Below are 20,246 nucleotides of genomic sequence, written 5' to 3' on the forward strand. Positions count from 1 at the left end.
AATGGAATGGCTGACATGATGTCTGTTTATGTCCCTAAGATGCCCTGGCCCTGGTCTCACACCCACAACCCTCTGATCTCTCCGTTGCCCAGTTCAAAATAGACTGATTATGGGTTTGAGTTGAATGCCAACCTAGGCCTGGACGTCAATGATTCTACCTCAACTAGGAGTTGTTGGGGCATAGGGGTTCTACACTGGCTGTCTGAAGCTACAGTGCAGTAGCAACTCTGCACACTGAGTGAGAACAGTAACAGCACATTGAGTAAGAGAACACAGCTCTCAGTGGGCTGTTGTTACATAATGTATAGACTAGAGCAAAGCTATGGCTCTGGACCAGAGCCTTGCTCCTCAGTACAGGGGCCCACAGAGACAGAGGAGTAGGGGCTAATGAGTGAAAATGAGGAGAGAGCCAGAGCACTAGTTCAGACTGGTCTCCCTGTTGAGACCCTTGCACCTAGAATAACACAGAGGGAAAGACAGGAAAAGAGGGAGAGGGGGAAAAAGGAGAGGAGGGAGAGCTCTCCATGAGGGCCAGATGGAACGGGATGCTCTGAATGTACTGGGGTTTCAATGAGAGAGACATCGCCGTAGCCACCAGTCGGAGAGGTTAGGCGGGGGTGAAGTGGAGTCTAGGGGGGGGGGGCATCAAAACCGTTTACACTGTTCCAAATGATAATATATATATTTTCTCTAAATCATTTCTCACCCTATTCTCCGTAAGAGAAAAGGGCTGCAACCCAAATGACACCCTATTTTGTACATCGTGCCCTACTTTTGACCGAAGCCCAGAGCCCTGGTCAAAAGTAGTGCACTATAGGGAACAGGGTGCAATTTGGAACGTAGATGAGACATCCATTCCAATCCTCTGTCCCTCCACCAAGTGCACTGCACACATAAATGTCTTTATGGAGGCGAGGCACGGAGATTAAAATAACAAACACATAGAATAGGGAAAACACTGCGCTCACATCAAAGCCTCAGCTATTAATCACACTGACATGTTAGGGAGCGGGGCAAACCCCCCCCTTCTCTGTTTGATATCATACAGAATAATAGAAATAGTGTCGTGAAATATTCTCTACTACTTTGAAGAAGTTATTGGCATCCTACTAGGGTGAATATAGTTGGGTAGAGTACAACGGAATACAATTGAGCAGAGTACAGTAGAGTCGTCAAGTAGAGCAGAGTATAAACAGAACAAAGTAAAAGTGTCATTATCGTACCTTGTATCGCATCTTGTTGCAGGAGTGGATGTAGAAGCCCAGGTAGTAGAAGCATAGCTTGGGGGACTGTTTCTGCAGCTGCCTGGTGAAGGCAACCTCCCTGGAGAAAAGAGATAGAGGATTTAGTCAGACAGACAATATAATAAAGTACACTATTTATACAAAAGTATGTGGCACCCCTTCAATTTAGTGCATTCGGCTATTTCAGCCACACCCGTTGAGGACACAGCCATGTAATCTCCACAGACAAACATTGGCAGTAGAACAGTGACTTGTAACCTGGCACCGTCATAGGATGCCACCTTTCCAACAAGTCAGTTCGTCAAATTTCTGCCCTGCTAGAGCTGCCCCGGTCAACTGTAAGGACTGTTATAATGTGAAGTGGGAACGTCTAGGAGCAATAACGGCGAGTGCTGAAGCACGTAAAAATGGTCTGTCCTAGGTTGCAACACACACTACCGAGTTCCATACGGCCTTTGGAAGCAACGTCAGCACAAGAACTGCTAGTCGGGAGCTTCATGAAATGGGTTTCCATGTCCGAGCAGCCGCAAACAAGCCTAAGACCACCATGCGCAATGCCAAGTGTCGGCTGGTTTGGTGTAAAGCTCGCCGCCATTGGACTCTGGAGAAGTGGAAACGCTTTATTTGGAGTGATGAATCACGCTTCACCATCTGTTATTCCGACGGACAAATCTGGGTTTGGCCAGGAGAACGCTACCTGCTCGAATGCATAGTGCCAACTGTAAAGTTTAGTGGAGGTGGAATAATGGTCTGGGCTGTTTTCATGGGTCAGGCTAGGCCCCTTAGTTCCAGTGAAGGGAAATCTTAACGCTACAGCATACAAATGACATTCTAGACAATTCTGTGCTTCCAATTTTGTGCCAACGGTTTGGTGGAAGGTCCTTTTTCCTGTTTCAGCATGACAATGCCCCAGTGTACAAAGCGAGGTCCATACAGAAATGGTTTGTCGAGATCGGCGTGGAAAAACTTGACTGGCCTGCACAAAGCCCTGACCTCAACTCCATCAAACATCTTTGGGATGAATTCGAACGCTGACTGTGAGCCAGGCCTAATTGCTGTTACAGCAGCAAAGAGGGGACCAACTCCAAATGAACGCCCATAATTTTGGAATAAGACGTTCGACAAGCAGGTGTCCACATACACTATGTGACCAAAAGTATCTATTTTGTCCTATTTAATTATGTGAGTTTAGTCCAGGCAGTAATGCAGACACAGTATAATAGTTTTCTTGAAATAGGCAGAAAACTGTCTGTTTCTCACAAAGATTTACAATGAAGTAGTATCAATTGGATTTAATTCTGTGAGTTTAGTACAGGTAGTCAGAATGGACAGGGCCCTTGAGGGTCTGAGGACAGTGGAGTGGTATGACGGATCCCTGAGCAGGTTGCTGGTTCAAGACCCATCTTATAGTATGAACCCTTCAGCAAAGTCCTTTACCCATATAATAATGATATAGAACACTATATTAATTAAATATGTATTGTTTGACCGAAAAGGTTTGAATAAACAGCTGTACTACACAGAACATGAGTCTCATCTGTAAAATTGTATAAATGTTTTAGAAATCTGCTGCAAAGAAGATTAATTTTAGCCAATCACTTATCATAGCATAATCATAAGATTCTATAATCACATAGGCCCTATAATTATAGCTGACTATTTCAGAGTAGTAAACCAGCTGGCATTTATAAAACAAGGAAGTAAACATCTAGATGTCAAATGGCACTGTATTCACTATATATAGTGCACTATGTACTGTAGGGAATAGAGTGCCATTTAGGAAGCAACCAACAACTACATTATAGTACGCAGTTCGTTTCCCCAGTGTTCACATTACATTGGATAAAAACATTGAAATGTTGAGCAGAGAGGGGAGGTAGACAATAAGGCTAAGGAGTGCATAAAATAAAGGCTTAATCCCAATACCCACCCTTACGGCTTGTGTACATTAGTAAGAAGTAAATTGCCGCGTGCCACTCAGGCCTACCAGTGGCTCGCTTGCGGCTATGCTGGCAGCCTATGTAACCCGTTTCAGGAAACTAGGCATATGTCGTGGGTCACCACTTCACAGGAGAGCCATTTGATAGTAAAACATTTTTTTTTATCAAAATGCGTTTTTTTGTTGTTTTTTTTACTTTCATGTGCCATTTTTTTTTTTTTACTTTCATGTGCCTTAATAACAAAACGTGTATGCCATCTGTAAACACAAAAACTATTGTTAAATTACGAGCATAGTTGGTTTAGCCGCAGATAGACCGCAATCTTCCCGCTAGCCATGATTGGCTGAGATAATGAGTGGGCTGGACATGCCGAGAGATGAGTTTGGATTGGTCTGCCATATAGCACGTTTCTTTCTACTTGATATGGTCAGTATGTCTAGGTAATCCTGTCTAGCGCGGCTTTCATTTTTGTTTTATTGTGTATTAAAATTGTGTAAGTGTTGCTCTCCAGCTAACATTGAACCTGGTTGGTTAGCTACCTGCAGGATAGTAACGTCATGAGTTGTGATTATGGTTAAATGTTTACCTAGCTAGCTAACATTGGCTCGCTTGCTAACATTACGTGTATGACCTTACTATTCGTATCTCAGAGCTATTTGCTTGGCTAGCTATAGCCTAATGTTAGCTAGCTAACATTGAGCCTTGTTGGTTAGCTACCTGCAGAGCTAGCTACATGTCTTATAAAAATACTCCACTATGCAAGTAACCATTTCGGGTGCGTTCGTAAATTCAGTCTGGCCATCTACACCGATTTCAGAGCACTCTCGTCTGTGTGCCAGAGAGCGCAGAACAACTGATGAATTTACGAACGCTCAACACCCGTTGAATACGGCCGGTGTCAGTAAACGTCAGCAAAAAGGGTAATAAAAAATTGTTGCCGGCAGCACAGTTACAGTCACCAACGCTCTGGATAACGTGAAAACTGCCTAACCAGCTCTGCTAGGGCGAGTAAAATGATCAGAGTGGGGTGTTCTCTCATTATGTGTATGGAAGTAGATAGCAAGCTAGCCAATGTTAGCCAGTTAGCTTGGGTGCTTGACTGCCGTTGTCAGAACGTTCGGATCAACCCTACTAAACCGGCCAGAGCGTCCAGTGTGCGCTCTGAATGCGAAACGCTCTGAATTTACAAACAGACAATCTGACTGCACAGTTGCAGTCACCAACGCTCTAAATAACATAACAGCCTAACCAGCTCTGCTAGGGCGAGTAATGTTAAGTGAGCTATTCTCGCTCAGATGTGTCTGGAAGTAGCTAGCAAGTTAGCTTTGGTGCTTGACTGCTGTTAGTACATTCGGATCAACCCTTAAAGAGATGGGTGGGGCTAAAGCTTAAGAGGGTGTGAACAATGCTGAATGGGTGTAGACAAAGAAGGGCTCTCCAATAGTAGTGCCAAAACATTCAAGGCCATTTTTTCAAAAGTGAGTTTACAAGTTTACTTTCAAAGCAAAATTATTTTCCCAATGTTCCTCAAATGTAGTGTATGATATACCATTTTGTAGCTCTGAGTCTCTACTTTTATCCAACGTAAAAAACACAATTTCTAATTTTGATACATAAGTCCATTTTGAGCCGGTCTGTCACATACAGCAGCAAGTTAGATTGTGCATCAGGAATTCAGCACAGCAGGTTTTGCCCAGCACAGCTCTGGTTATTAAATGGGTTAATAGTTTAATCCATTCTCCATTTCACAAATTATTCACAGGTAAATAGTAAAATGCTCTCAACCGCTCTGGTGACAACCTTTGCTGCCTTGTTTCCAATCGTCCACATGGCTGGGAGAACTTATTCAAGTAAGTAAATATATTTTGAAAATGTAAAAAAAATATATATATATATATAATAGTAGCTAACTAGATAACGTACAGGCTAAATCAAATGAGCTGCTAACGTAGCTAACCAGACTACTTTACATATATCCCCAGCTATCTAAGTGCATATTAGCTATCTATATTGATACATCATTGTAAAAACTAACTCCAAATGCAATTGTAGGTAGCTAGCTAACAGCCATGGAAGAGGGTGAAAGGATAGCAGCCCCAACTGTCAAAGTGAGAGAGTAGGCTAATCTGTATAAGGCAGGTACTTTTGTGTAGTTCAAGTCCCTAGAAGTGAGCACAGAGATAATAGTAACATAATATTCAGTATTTGAGTATAATTTTGCCTTTTTCTGTCCTCAGATACAGAGAGCTGTGAGCCTGTCTGCAAATGAAGAGGTCACAATAAAGAGCAGTGGCTCTCGGTCCTGACTCAAAGGGGTGCACATTTTTGTTTTTGCCTTAGAACTACACAGCTGATTCAAATGATCAACTCATTGTCAAGATTCAATTGGTCTTTATGTATTAATTTGTGATGCTATCCTTGATATGATCTTGTTGTTGTCACATGCTACACATGCACGTGTGCGCACCTGCATCTACGGTGCATTCGGAAAGTATTCAGACCCCTTGATTTTTTCCACATTTTACGTTACAGCCTTACTACAAAATTGATTAAATCATTTTTCTTCATCAATCTAAACACAATACCACATAATGGACAAAGAAAAAAAACAGGTGTAGACATTTTTGCTAATTATTCAAAATATAAAGGAGAAAAACCTTATTTACTTACAGTTGAAGTCAGAAGTTTACATACACTTAGGTTGGAGTCATTAAAACTCGTATTTCAACCGCTCCACACATTTCTTGTTAACAAACTATATTTTTGAAAAGTCGGTTAGGACATACTTTGTGAATGACAAGAAATTTTTCCAACAATTGTTTACAGACAGATTATTTCACTTATAATTCAGTGTATCACAAATCCTGTGGGTCAGAAGTTTATATACACTAAGTTGACTGTGCCTTTAAACAGCTTGGAAAATTCCAGAAAATTATGTTATGGCTTTAGAAACTTCTGATAGGCTAATTGACATCATTTGAGTCAATTGGAGTTGTACCTGTGGATGTATTTCAAGGCTTAACTTCAAACTCAGTGCCTCTTTGCTTGACATCATGGCAAAAAAACATCTAAAGATATCAGCCAAGACCTCAGGAAAAAATTGTAGACCTCCACAAGTCTGGTTCATCATTGGGAGGAATTTCCAAATGCCTGAAGGTACCACGTTCATCTGTACAAACAAGACTACGCAAGTATAAACACCATGGAACCATGCAACCGTCATACCGCAGAGGAAGGAGACGCATTCTGTCTCCTAGAGATGAACGTACTTTTGTGCGAAAAGTGCAAATCAATCTCAGAACAACAGCAAAGGACCTTGTGAAGATGCTGGAGGAAACAGGTACAAAAGTATCTATATCCACAGTAAATCGAGTCCTATATCGACATAACCTGAAAGGCCGCTCAGCAAGGAAGAAGCCACTGCTCCAAAATCGCCATAAAAAAGCCAGACTACGGTTTGCAACTGCACATGGGGACAAAGATCGTACTTTTGAGAGAAATGTTCTCTGGTCCGATGAAACAAAAATAGAACTGTTTGGCCATGATGACCATCGTTATGTTTGGAAGAAAAAGGGGGAGGCTTGCAAGCCGAAGAACCCCATCCCAACCGTGAAGCATGGGGGCGGAAGCATCATGTTGTGGGCGTGCTTTGCTGCAGGAGGGACTGGTGCACTTCACAAAATAGATGGCATCATGAGGCAGAAAAATTATGTGGATGTATTGAAGCAACATCTCAAGACATCAGTCAGGACGTTAAAGCTTGGTCGCAAATGAGTCTTCCAAATGGACAATGACCCCAAGCATACTTCCAAAGTTGTGGCAAAATGGCTTAAGGACAACAAAGTCAAGGTATTGGAGTGGCCATCACAAAGCTCTGACCTCAATCCCATAGAACATTTGTGGGCAGAGCTGAAAAAGCGTGTGTGAGCAAGGAGGCCTACAAACCTGACTCAGTTACACCAGCTCTGTCAGGAGGAATGGGCCAAAATTCACCCAACTTATTGTGGGAAGCTTGTGGAAGGCTACCCAAAACATTTGACCCAAGTTCAACAATTTAAAGGCAATGCTACCAAATACTAATTGAGTGTATGTAAACTTCTGACCCACTGGGAATGTGATGAAAGAAATAAAAGCTGAAATAAATCATTCTCTACTATTATTCTGACATTTCACATTCTTAAAATAAAGGGGCATTGAAAGTCCCCAATCCTTCTTAAATGGAAGTTTGGAACCACCAAGACTCTTCCTAGAGCTGAACGCCCGGCCAAACTGAGCAATCGGGGGAGAAGGGCCTTGGTCAGGGAGATGACCAAGAACCCGATGGTCACTGACAGAGCTGCAGAGTTCCTCTGTGGCGATGGGAGAACCTTCCAGAAGGAAGCCAGACCGTTAGGAAGTCCAGGATCCAGCTTGGTGACAAGCTTGAAGGGGACAATGGTGTTGAACGTTGCGCTGTAGTCAATGAACAGCATTCTTACATAGGTATTCCTCTTATCTAGATTGGTGCAGTGCGGAAAGCAATTGAGATTGCGTCGTCTATGGATCTGTTGGGGCGGTATGCAAATTGGAGTGGGTCAAGTGTGGCGGAGTTAATGTGTGCCATAACCAGCCTCTCAAAGCACTTCATGATTACATAAGTGAGTGCTACAGGGCAGTAATCATTCTGGCATGTATGCCATTGCCACATAGAGCTTGCATCTGACCATGTTGCATTACAGAAAGCCCTGGTTGGTTTAAAAATGAATGGGGCCAAGATTAAATACATGTTGATCTCTAATTCTCAAAAAACTAAAATCTGTTGGACTACATATTTATTAATTGAATGGTTCTCCCATCGATAGGTTTCCTGCCTGTAAACATCAGGGCATGTGGACTGACAAAGTTTGAATGTTTAAAACACATATGAATGAGCTGGTAAAAAAGCAAAGATTTAAAGTGGGCTTTTTTTTGTTGTTGAAGATCCTGCCTCTCCCTAAATAGCATGAAGCAGATTGTACAGCACAAATTTTCCTGCCAGTTTTTGACTATGGGGACACCATTTACCAAATTGCAGCAGCCCTACTCTTAAACTTTTGGATGCCGTCTAACACAGTGCCATTTTTGTTTACAAAGCACTACTATACAAGCTTTCAACTTCCCTATTGCACTCCACACTGCCCATTCCCATCTGGACAAAAGGAACACTTATGTGAGAATGCTATTCATTGATTACAGCTCAGCGTTCAACACCATAGTACCCTCAAAGCTCATCACTAAGCTAAGGATCCTGGGACTAAACACCTCCCTCTGCAACTGGATCCTGGACTTCCTGACGGGCCGCCCCCAGGTGGTGAGGGTAGGTAGCAACACATCTGCCACGCTGATCCTCAACACTGGAGCTCCCCAGGGGTGCGTGCTCAGTCCCGTCCTGTACTCCCTGTTCACCCACGACTATATGGCCAGGCATGACTCCAACACCATCATTAAGTTTGCAGACGACAACAGTGGTAGGCCTGATCACCAACCCCGACGAGACAGCCTATAGGGAGGAAGTCAGAGACCTGGCCAGGTGGTGCCAGAATAACAACCTATCCCTCAACGTAACCAAGACTAAGGAGATGATTGTGGACTACAGGAAAAGGAGCACCGAGCACGTCCCCATTTTCATCGATGGGGCTGTAGTGGAGCAGGTTGAGCTTCAAGTTCTTGGTGTCCACAGCTACAAACTAGAATGGTCCAAACACACCAAGACAGTCGTGAAGAGGGCACGACAAAGCCTATTCCCCCTCAGAAAACTAAAAAGATTTGGCATGAATCCTGAGATCCTTAAAAGGTTCTACAGCTGCAACATCGAGAGCATCCTGACTGGTTGCATCAATGCCTGGTACGGCAATTGCTCAGCCTCCGACCGCAAGGCACTACAGAGGGTAGTGCGTACGGCCCAGTACATCACTGGGGCTAAGCTGCCTGTCATCCAGGACCTCTACACCAGGCGGTGTCAGAGGAAGGCCCTAAAAATTGTCAAAGACCCCAGCCACCCCAGTCATAGACGGTTCTCTCTACTACCGCATGGCAAGCGGTATCGGAGTGCCAAGTCTAGGACAAAAAGGCTTCTCAACAGTTTTTACCCCCAAGCCATAAGACTCCTGAACAGGTAATCAAATGGCTACCCGGACTATTTGCATTGTGTGCCCCCCCCACCCCCCTTTTTTCTCCTGCTGCTACTCTCTGTTTATCATACATGCATAGTCACTTTAACTATACATTCATGTACATACTACCGCAATTGGGCCGACCAACCAGTGCTCCCGCACATTGGCTAACCGGGCTATCTGCATTGTGTCCCACCCACCAATCCCTCTTTTACGCTACTGCTACTCTGTTCATCATATATGCATAGTCACTTTAACCATATCTACATGTACATACTACCTCAATCATCCTGACTAACCGGTGTCTGTATGTAGCCTCGCTAATTTTATAGCCTCGCTACTGTATATAGCCTGTCTTTTTACTGTTGTTTTATTTCTTTACCTACCTATTGTTCACCTAATACCTTTTTTGCACTATTGGTTAGAGCCTGTAAGTAAGCATTTCACTGTAAGGTGAATTCAGCGCACGTGACAAATAAACTTTGATTTGATTTGTTGCTAAAGTATAAAAGAATGAGCTAACAAACCCACTTGCAGGGTAAATCCTCTTTGTTTTAGTGCCCCCCCCCCCCCCCCCCTATTGTTGGAATAACGTGCAAAATTCCTTGATTCTTGATTCACTGGTGCCGGTAGGTCAGTTTAGGACTCTGGTATTAAATTAATTAATTGAGTACGCAGTTGTAGTATTGAAATTGTTCCTTGTTTTATTTGGAATGTTAATTTTCTTAATTGTGAAAATCTTTATACTCAGGCTACAATTGTGAATGAGAACCTGGTATCAATGGGGTAAAAAAAAATATCTTGGGATTTTCTTGGCCCGCATGGTTAATTTCTTTCTTAATAAACTTAAACTAGATTTTTTAGATTTTTCTATAGACCATTGGTATTGTTTGTTCTCTCTCATTATTAGTCACCTGGCTACTTTAAGTTTTAGGCTATTCATAATAACCTTTTGAAATGGAACTCAGTTACATTCATTGTTTGATCAGGAGAAAACCATTGCATAAAATGATGCAGTCATGCCTTCAGTCATATACATACAGCCTATCGAATAGAGAGAGAGGAAAATATAGACTACATAAAAAATGAATAGCCTAAAGCCCATGCAGCCGACAGAAACAGAGAAAGAAACAATATTTTCTGACTGGACATTTTGTGCTGCTTTGGTGGAATTCTCCACTTTCTGGCCTATAATATTCCTCTCGAGTTCTGCATCAAACACAGTATGTATTGAAATAGGCTTTAGCAAATAGGAATAGGCTAATTACTTGGAATGTCACTTGTGCTGCCCTGCGAGAGACTGTTCTTTACTGCGCGGCGCCAGTCAAGTTCAAATAGGCTAAACCATCGTCTGTCACATCACGATGTCGTCACCATCGACGATGGCTGTCAATCATTGTTGATAGACGATGCTATCGTAATATCACCCAACCCTAATGCACACACAAAACCACTCCAATGCCGGACACCAGCAGCCTTTTGGATAACAGTGCCTCAGGCGCAATGTCCATTCCTCCAATCCCTCTTTATCCCCCTCTCATTGGGGCCCCTCTTCAGAACATCTCAACATCTCCCTCTCCTGTTCTTAACACAGAATCACACCTACACACTCCCCATGGAACACCAAGTCTCTCTCTAGCTCGCTCACTCACTCTTACACAACACCCCCTCACACACACGCTTCTGAAGGTGTATGGCAGAAAAGTTGTATATCTGACAGAGGAAGTCTTATGAAATCAAATCAAACCGAATCAAATAACCTCCTCTGGGCTATATCTACACAGGGAGTACTGTTACTCTTGGAGACAGACTCTTGCAATAATAATATAAGAAATGCAGACCAGGGTCTGTTCAGGCTTGTGCGTGTGCATGCGCGCACACACATAAATGTACAAACGACACATTCTCTACTAGTCACACACACAATCTGTAGTCTCTCACATGCATGCACACACACGGCCAACTCTGTAAATCACCCAGTCCTTCAACATCTGTGCAGAAATACTTAAACGCTTTCTCACATTATTGGGTTACACTTTACAGGAAGCGTCAGATGTGTGTGTATGTGCGCGCTACGTGTGTGTGATCTCTTATTTCATACCAGCAGACAGAGTGCTGTCGTCAGCCGCACCACAAACACCCCACTGCCTCATCCAATACTGACAGATGAGAGCAGTATTTACCTACCCAGTCCTTAGGTATTACCTATACTGTACCTCTACTGCCCACAGAGGGAGGGAGAGCGGGAGTGTGGTGGGAAAATCAAGAGCGATTGAGAGAAACAGAGAGAGAGAGTAAAGGTTAATTATGGAAGAAGAACCAGAAAGGAGAAGGAAAAAATAAAGAGAAATGAGAGAAGAGAGAGATGAGGGAGGTAAAGGAAAAACATAGGAGCGAAAGAGAGAACAAAAAGTGAAGAGACTGTTTTCTGCAAGTACATTGAGTGGCCAGCCAAATAGAAAAAGTAACCAGCCAGGGAGTTTCCAGGCTGTGGAGAATTATATATTTTTCTTCTTCAGAACAAGCTCTATTTTGTGGCGTCTGGAACATTCTAAAGACCTTGCTTCCATCTGAAATGCACAGCTAAATGATTGAATAGTTCTTTTTTTTTTTATATATATGACTTCACCAGATTGGTCAAATTACTTGTGGTATCGAGTAGAAAGACATGACACAATTAAAATGACTTAAAATGTATGAATTGAGTGTGTTAGTTGTTTTGGATATCGTCTAGGCCAGGCGACCAACTGGCTGGTGGTAAAAAAAAAATTCTGAGCAAAAGAAATTAAAAAGTTTGGAATTTTCATCGTTTGACATAAGACTGAAAACTCAACAGGAAATCTGCTCCAGGTGATTTTAGTTTAAGAAATCTGTTCGCAACTATTCACACGCATAAGAGACACACATGATTGTACATAAATGTGAGGAAGATTTGAAATTATGTTTTAGTCAAACATATTTGTAAGGGATTTTTGCAGTCTACAAATTATTTGTAATTATGTTCCAGCCCATGAACATCCGCTATTACAAATAGAATTCAAAGAGGTCCAGTGACTCTGATTTTCTCCCCCCAAAAGGTCCAAATCATTAAAATGTCTAACGTGTGCTATGATTTGGGGGCATATGTAGTTCTTGTATATGTATAGCTAATAAACAGAGTACAACATTTCAATAACATTTCAACCATATTTATTGCACATTTTCAATGCAGACACATTAAACATGAGGTAAAATAAATATGCATCCTAATCATAAATAAAAGTAGGCCAATCACAAATGTTCTCATTTCAAGCAAAACAAGACTGCATCGTCAAAAAAATAACAAGTGCCTGTTTCTGAAAAAAGTGCTTTGATTTTTGAACAAATAAGAAACGACAGGTTTACTATTTATCTGTCCTACTCTCCCCACTTCACTTCTCCATCTCTCTTCTTTAGCGAGAGAAATTGTCTTTTGCTTGCCCTGCCAGTAATTTGCACCTTGGCTGGAATGGAGTCAGCGCCATTCTCATACACATATGTAGGTGCTCATTGGTGAGTCTAGAACGGTACTTATTTGTAATGATGTTCATAGTGGAGAATGAAGATTCACAGCTGTATGTGGAGTCAAACATGGTCAAGGTGTGTAGTGCTACTTTCGTTAGACCAGGGAAAACAGTCTCAGACACAGTCTGCAGCCAGAAAGTGTCATGATCGTTTAGTTGAAAGTGCTCTCTTAGTGCAACATTTGCTTGCAGATCAATCAGTTCCATCTGTAGAGATCCACCATGGGCCCACTTGAAGGTCTGTGTCATCTCCTTTTGAAATTCCTCTGACATCTGTGATGAGGAATGGATCTGAAATTAGAAGGAGCTGCTGTCCAAGGCTGAAGCTGTCAAAGCGATTTCTGAAGTTTCTAGTTTCTCAGCTTATCTATGAAGTCAACATGAGGAGAAACATCTCTCTCACCCTGAATCTGTTCCTGCACTTTCGGGAAGTGCGCACAGTCTCCTTGAAGATATTCCTTGAAAACTTCCAGTTTCCTCGAAGGAGCGGACAGATGTCATCAAATCACAAACTGAATTGCCCTGTAGTTTCACGTTGAGATCATTAAGGTGTGATGTCTGCCAAAAAAGCAACAAATCCAATTTGCTCTCGTCTTGCAAAAAAACTGAAAACCGTGTCGCCTTCTGACTCGAGGTGTACTAGGAAAGCTGTTATTTCCTTTCGAATGGACCAAAAGCGGTCCAACACCCTGCCTTTACTGACCCATCTTACGTTGTTGTGCAGCAGTAGGTCATTTCATTTGCCTCAACTTCTTTCAGGAATTCTCTCAGCAGGCGATGTTGATGAGATGAGGATGCCCTGAGGAAGTTGATAAGTTTCATCATTGTATTCACACTTCAGCATACTCTTCTGACAGATTGGCGCACAGGACAGACTGATGAATGATGCAGTGGTAAGCTGTGAGATCAGGGTTGTCCTCTCTCAACCGTGCCACAGCTCCTCTCTCTCTAGAGACCACTTGTTTTAGATCTATCCCCCTCTTTCTCAGCATCTCCTCTATGGCCATGTATATGTCCTTACCTCTTGCATGTGTCTCGAATGGTGTTACACCTAACAGGTCTTCACAGAATTCCTTCTCTGTGTGGTAAAATCGAACATACACCAGAAGCTGGGCATTATCACTCACATCAGTAGATTCATCAACAGCTAGTGCTATGCAGGGTGCACTCCGTACAGCTTCATCAAGCTGTGTTAATACATCCTCTGTTAGTATTTTACTCTATCTTGCAGTTGTGTTATGTGACATTGGGATTTGCTTGATCTTTTCACACAGCTCGTCTTTTTGTTTACCGCCAAGTAAAGTTTCAGCAACAGCATTCATGCACTCCATCCCCGTCAGTAAATGGCTTTTGGTGTTGACCCAAAATCCAAGCTCTTTTTAATGAACATTGGTTTGCACATTGTTGGGCAGTGAATGCATGGGAGAGGACACTGGTGGACCGATCATACTGGGCTTTGAGTTTGTTTATTTTGCGTGCCCTCACCTCAGACTGCTGTGGATATGTTTGCTCAAAAGATATGTGCTTTGTTTCGTAGTGGCGCTTCATGTTGGCACTTTTTATTCGAGCCACGGTCTCTGAACATATCAGGCAGAGTGGTTTGACACTCACCGCGGGAAGGATAAAGGCATATTTGTCTGTCCACTCCTCTTTGAAAGCTCGATTTTCTGTATCAACTTTCCTGACTTTTGCACACGCCATTCTATAATGTCTCCTCTCGCTCCGGCTTTGCTTCTCTCGCTGTCTCTCTCTCTGACAACATCAGTCTCCTAACATGCATTGTAAACATTCGCTTTGATTGGCTGAGTTTCGTGAAGTGATTTAAATAACGCATGTGATTGGACAACACACAGTAGTATGGGACGCTGTCTGGGACCTTCCCAGTAGTGCTGAGCCAGTGCAGTATGTGTACATTGAAAAAAACGGTTGCTTCATCCGTATTTAACTTAACAATTATTTATGAGAAATGTGTCGAGGTCCAGATAGAACCTTTACTCGGTCCGGACCCGGACCCGAGGTCCGCCAATTGTGCACCTCTGCACTACAACAACAACAAAAAGCGGCCCGTGGCTGAATCTAGTTGATGATCCCTGGTCTAGTGCTGTAAGATCAGGACAAATTTCTAAGTAAGATAACCTTTAACATTTAAGTCATATTTACAGTTTTACTGCAAGATACGAATTTCTAGAATGATGTTTGTTCTTCAAATGATGTATTTTACTGGCTCTGCTACTGTGGACACTTAGGGTAAGGAAAACAATGTGTAATTTGGGTGAACTATCCATTTAACAGTTTGGCCTGTCAATCAATAACTGTGGGTGGGATGGTCAAGGGAGGGGAAAGGATGTTTGGTACAAAGTTGGTAGTGTTTCAGACCTGTCAATCATTCATTGTGGGTGGGACTTTGAGGGAAGGCGGTAGATGAGTAATCTAGTGAGAAAAACTAGTCTACTCTTTCAATTTAATTTATTGTGGCAAAAAAACTAAGAAAAAAGTTGTTTTCAAAAATCCTTCTTTAACCTGTCTCCTCTTCATCTACACTGATTGAAGTGACATTACCAGGTGACATCAATAAGGGATCATAGCTTTCACCTGGTCAGTCTAGGTCATGGAAATAGCAGGTATTCCTAATGTTTGGTACACTCAGTGAATAACTACGTTGTATAATTTATGAATAGCAAAGGGATATAAGAGACTGACATAGTCAGTTGGACACCTTTTACACAAGCGGTTCGGTCGGCAATCAAAAACATGAAATAGCCTATGTACCCAGACTCCGTAGCTAGCTATAAAGGTCTTCAGTGTTTTTCAAAGAAAATAGATGTGCCACAAAACAATAATTAAGTGGATTTCAACTCATCGTTACCACTTACATTACATGGGACGTGTTAATTCACTCACAGAAAACGATTAAGAAGCATCATGTTCTCCCTACTGTGAAAATACACTTTACTGCAGCCAACCACAGCGCAGAAAAATAACACAGGTACCGAGAGGCGGGACAGAGAGCAGTGTGACCCTGTCGCCGCTCGCTTTGTGACTGACAGGCACCTGTCCTATCAATAGAAGATACATATCGTTCATTCTAGCGGGACAAGGATATACAGACTTTTCTCACTAGCGAATTGAAACGTTTAAATGAAAAGAAGCCTAGTTCTTTTTCCAGTTCATACATTTTATTGAACTCTGGAAAGAGTGAGAGAAAGAGAGCAGAGAGAGAGAGTGCAAGTCTATAACAGAGAAAACAAAGACAAGGAGAGGAGACACAAATCAGGAAGAAAGAAAAGAAAAAAAGAAAAGAGCAATGGAAACACTGCCAAATGCGAAGCTAGATCCTTAGCCTCTCCAGTCCTACTGACCTGAGTGCAGAGTAGGAGCCCAGCGACAGAGAGGCGAAGTCGGGGTGGTAGTACAGGTAGACAGAGGACACGCAGGTGGGCAGGACGTCCACTACTCCCACTGCCACGATGCGGCCGTCCAGCCAGTACTGTTGGTGGAAGGAACCGTAGCCCGCCGCTGGACCATCTGGAGACATCTCCATCTGGTGGGGGGGGGGGGGGGGGGAGGTTATAGATCACAATAGTAGCATAAGTACAAACTGGAAAAATGCAATTGACCTAGTGACTGAATCATATGAATCCCCTGTTTGTTAGTGCTTTGGCATTAGCAGGTCTCTCACACACACACACTTATCTTTTCATTAGAGCCCAGGCCCCACACGTGTAGTTTACCGAAAGCATTTGTTCAACTGAAATTGGTACTTAATGCAGGTAAACCTAAGTACATGTTACTTTCCAAAACGCTTCAAAATATACCTGATGATTTACGCATATGCACATTGGATGGTGCCCACATTTATCGTGTCCCTGCTTATAAATATCTGGGTATCTGGTTGATGAAAAACGCTCTTTCAAAAAGCATACTGATGAGTTAGTTAAGAGGGTAAGACTAAAAATGGGCTTCCTAAAAACAGGAATGCCTTTCGGTAAATAGCAGAAAACAAATAATCCAGTCGACGTTCATTCCGGCTTTAGACTATGGCGATATAGTCTATATGAATGCAGATGCCACTGTATTTAAGCCATTGGATGATAGGTTCATTACACATCAATGCATTCTGTATCAGAAAGTAGGCAGGTCCTCTCAAGTCTCGTAGATCAATACACTGCTCTCTTTTTGTTTATAAGGCCTTCTTGTGCAAACGTCCAACATACCTTCCTTAATTGTTAAATTACAGACATGAGTCACCAGACCCAATCACAGGGATGGTGAACCTCTGGAGATCTCTTCAATCTCCAGAGTTGGGGAGATTTGCTTTTAGTTTTTTTGCACCTAACGTGTGGAATGATCTCCAAAGCACTCTAAAATTGGAGGAATTTGTGGGCATTTCAGACGGCTGTTAGGGGACCTTTTCACTCAAGGAGAATGTTTTTTTAAAAGATTGATTGTGTTTTGATTTGTGTATATGAATGTCTATATGAATGTGAAGCTTGATGTGTATATCGTATTTTGCTGTGTATTGTTTTATACAGGGCTCATCTGAAAATTAGACATCGTCTCAGCTTTGACTCCATGTCAAAATAAAGGTTCAATCAAATAAATAAATGCACAGGGGTGTACAGTAGCCCGCACTCAGCCCGCTAATAGCTCCCAAATGTGGAGGGGGATCAGGCTGGGGGCGTGGGTAGAGCTGTGTGTGCTAGCCACAGAAACACATGGGAGACGCCTTTTAATAAAAGACCCTGTATGAAATCCATCTCGCCAGGCAGGGTGTGGAATGTGGCCAAGCTTACTCCTGGATGTGTGCGCGTGTGTGCAATACAACTCCTGTTTAGTACCCAACAGATTGCATGCTGGGTTTTTCAATCAACTGGCTTAACTGCTTTATATCACACATACTTTAGACAGCTAGTGGGGCTAGGGGGCATATTAAGCCTGAGGTGGACTGGTGTGTGTGCATGTGTGAAAGAACGGTTGAAACAGGATCCTTCCCCACGGCCCATCTGGGCCCGGCGCAGACGCCGCTTGTTATCACAACACAGAGAGAGCTGCCGTTGTTAATCCAACAGTGTGAAAACACCCAGAATGCTGCTTGGCCACTGACCAGCAACAACCACCCTGACACAATTAAACCTGTCTAAATATGACCCCCCCCCCCCCCCCCCCCCCAATACCTATAATTGGACCTCCAGGACCCCTGCAAACTCACAGCTATCTGTCCCAGAAGACCTCCACCGGTCCTAGGCTCCACATTCCCCTTGTACCCCCTTGGCGGAGCTAGGTTAAGTGAAGCTTACCGATTACCTGGGCGACACAACAGAGCATTGGAGACGGGGACAGTATCCATTCACTATGTGGGCTAGGGTGTGACGTGTTTGTGTGTGGTGAGCAGACTAGAGGAGAGAAGACTAGAGGAGAGAGAGAAGACTAGAGGAGGACTAGCATTGGGCAGACTTTAGCTTTCAACATTTTGAATGACCGGCAGTTGGGAGTGAGTGAGAGGGAGGCTGGGGGTAAAATGGAGTGTGTTAAGCTGGGAGAGTGGAGGTGGAATTGGAGGGGGTCTGGTTGGTGGCTGTATTAGCTACACTACCAGTCAAAAGGTTTAGAACGACTACTCATTCAAGGGTTTTTCTTTATGTTTTCTATTTTCTACATTGCAGAATATGCCTGGATGACAGCTTTGCACACTCTTGGCATTCTCTCAACCAGCTTCATGAGGTAGTCACCTGGAATGCACTTCAGGTGTGCCTTCTTGAAAGTTAATTTGCGGAATTTATTTCCTTAATGCGTTTGAGCCATTCAGTTGTGTTGTGACAAGGTAGGGGTGGTATACAGAAGATAGCCCTATTTGTTAAAAGACCAAGTCCATATTATGGCAAGAACAGCAAAGAAATGACAGTCCATCATTACTTTAACATATGAAGGTCAGTCAACACGGAACATTTCAAGAACTTTGGAAAGTTTCTTCAAGTGCGGTTGCAAAAACCATGGGTAAACGGATGATCTCCGCATGTGTATTTAACACCGTGAAGCATGGAGGAGAAGGTGTTATGGTGTGGGGCTGCTTTGCTGGCGACACGGATTTATTTAGAATTCAAGGCACACTTCACCAGCATGACTACCACAGCATTCTGCAGCGCTACACCATCTCTTCTGGGTTTTGGCTTAGTGGGACTATCATATGTCTTTCAACAGGACACTGATCCAACACACCTCGAGGCTGTGTATGGGGTAATTTTACCAAGAAGGAGAGTGATGGAGTGCAGCATCATATGACCTGGCCTCCACAATCCCCCGAACTCAATCCAAATTGAGATGGTTTGGGATGAGGCAGACCGCAAAGTTAAGGAAAAGCAGCTAACAAGTGCTCAGCATATGTGGGAACTCCTTCAAGACTGTTGGAAAAGCATTCCAGGTGAAGCTGGTTGAGAGAATGCCAAGAGTGTGCAAAGCTGTCAAGGCAAAGGGTGGCTATTTGAAGAATCTCAAATATAAAATATATTTTGATTTGTTTAACACTTTTGGTTACTACATGATTCCATGTGTCATTTCATAGTTTTGATGTCTTCACTATTATTCTACAATGTAGAAAATAGTAAAAATTAATAAAAACTCTTGAATGAGTAGGTGTTCTAAAACTTTTAGAACACAAAACGGGTAGTGTACCTCTGGGGCTCCTAGTGGGCACAACATCTGGAGGCTGGGTGGGGCCCCTGAGCTGTGGCAGTCTGTCTGGGGCTGGGGAAAATGCCCGTCAGTGGAAGGCATGCAGCCTGTAAATTTCTTGGTACAGGCTCTGGCAGCAAACACTGGAGTCTTTGTCAGAGCCTAGGTTCACTTAGAATTTAGTAAGAAGTGAGAGCGTGGGTCTCCATGTGTGCGAGAGTGATTTTTCTTACCCCCTCTGAGCATGGCCGTGAGTGTCTGTCAGTGAATGGTTGAGTGTCTATTTACTTTTGGTGTGTGTGTGTGCACTCATATGCGTGTGCGTTTGCGCACGGGTGTGTATGTGTGCACTTGTGTGTGTGTTTATGCAGCAGACACGTGTAAGAGGTAGATCTTGTCTCACTCTAACCTGCGCGTCACCTCCCAGGTCAGCCTAATGGCTGTGTCCTTGCCACAATGACAGCAACCTAAACATTCTCCACCGCTAAACAGGAAACTGCCGCTGAGGCCTCAAAAGGGGCCCAAATCACTCTGATGGGCCCGCCAAACTCCCCCTTTACTTCCCCCTTCTCCTCCACACTCTCCCCCTCTCCTCTCTGGTCTAGTGCAGGGGAGTAAAAGTGTAATTGCTTAACTCAAACAAACGCACATTGCAGTATTGGAGTAGGAGCAATTCTTCCCTATGGTCAAATAAAAACTTAGCTACAACTACTACCAGGT

General features: G+C 43.1%; 1 protein-coding gene across 3 annotated transcripts in view; it reads right to left on the reverse strand.

Annotated features, from left to right (window-relative positions):
• Positions 1-20,246, reverse strand: part of LOC120017473 (arginyl-tRNA--protein transferase 1) — a 174,332-nt gene that overhangs the window by 60,768 nt on the left and 93,318 nt on the right. For all 3 annotated transcript variants that reach the window (XM_038960242.1, XM_038960241.1, XM_038960240.1), the window contains 2 exons: positions 16,217-16,398; positions 1,224-1,323 (listed from right to left, as the gene is read on the reverse strand). In XM_038960242.1, coding sequence (XP_038816170.1) covers positions 1,224-1,323; positions 16,217-16,398 — 282 coding nt within the window. The remainder of the gene's footprint in view (positions 1-1,223; positions 1,324-16,216; positions 16,399-20,246) is intronic.

The sequence above is a fragment of the Salvelinus namaycush genome, chromosome 22 (assembly GCF_016432855.1).
Source record: "Salvelinus namaycush isolate Seneca chromosome 22, SaNama_1.0, whole genome shotgun sequence".
Taxonomy (NCBI): Eukaryota; Metazoa; Chordata; class Actinopteri; order Salmoniformes; family Salmonidae; genus Salvelinus; species Salvelinus namaycush.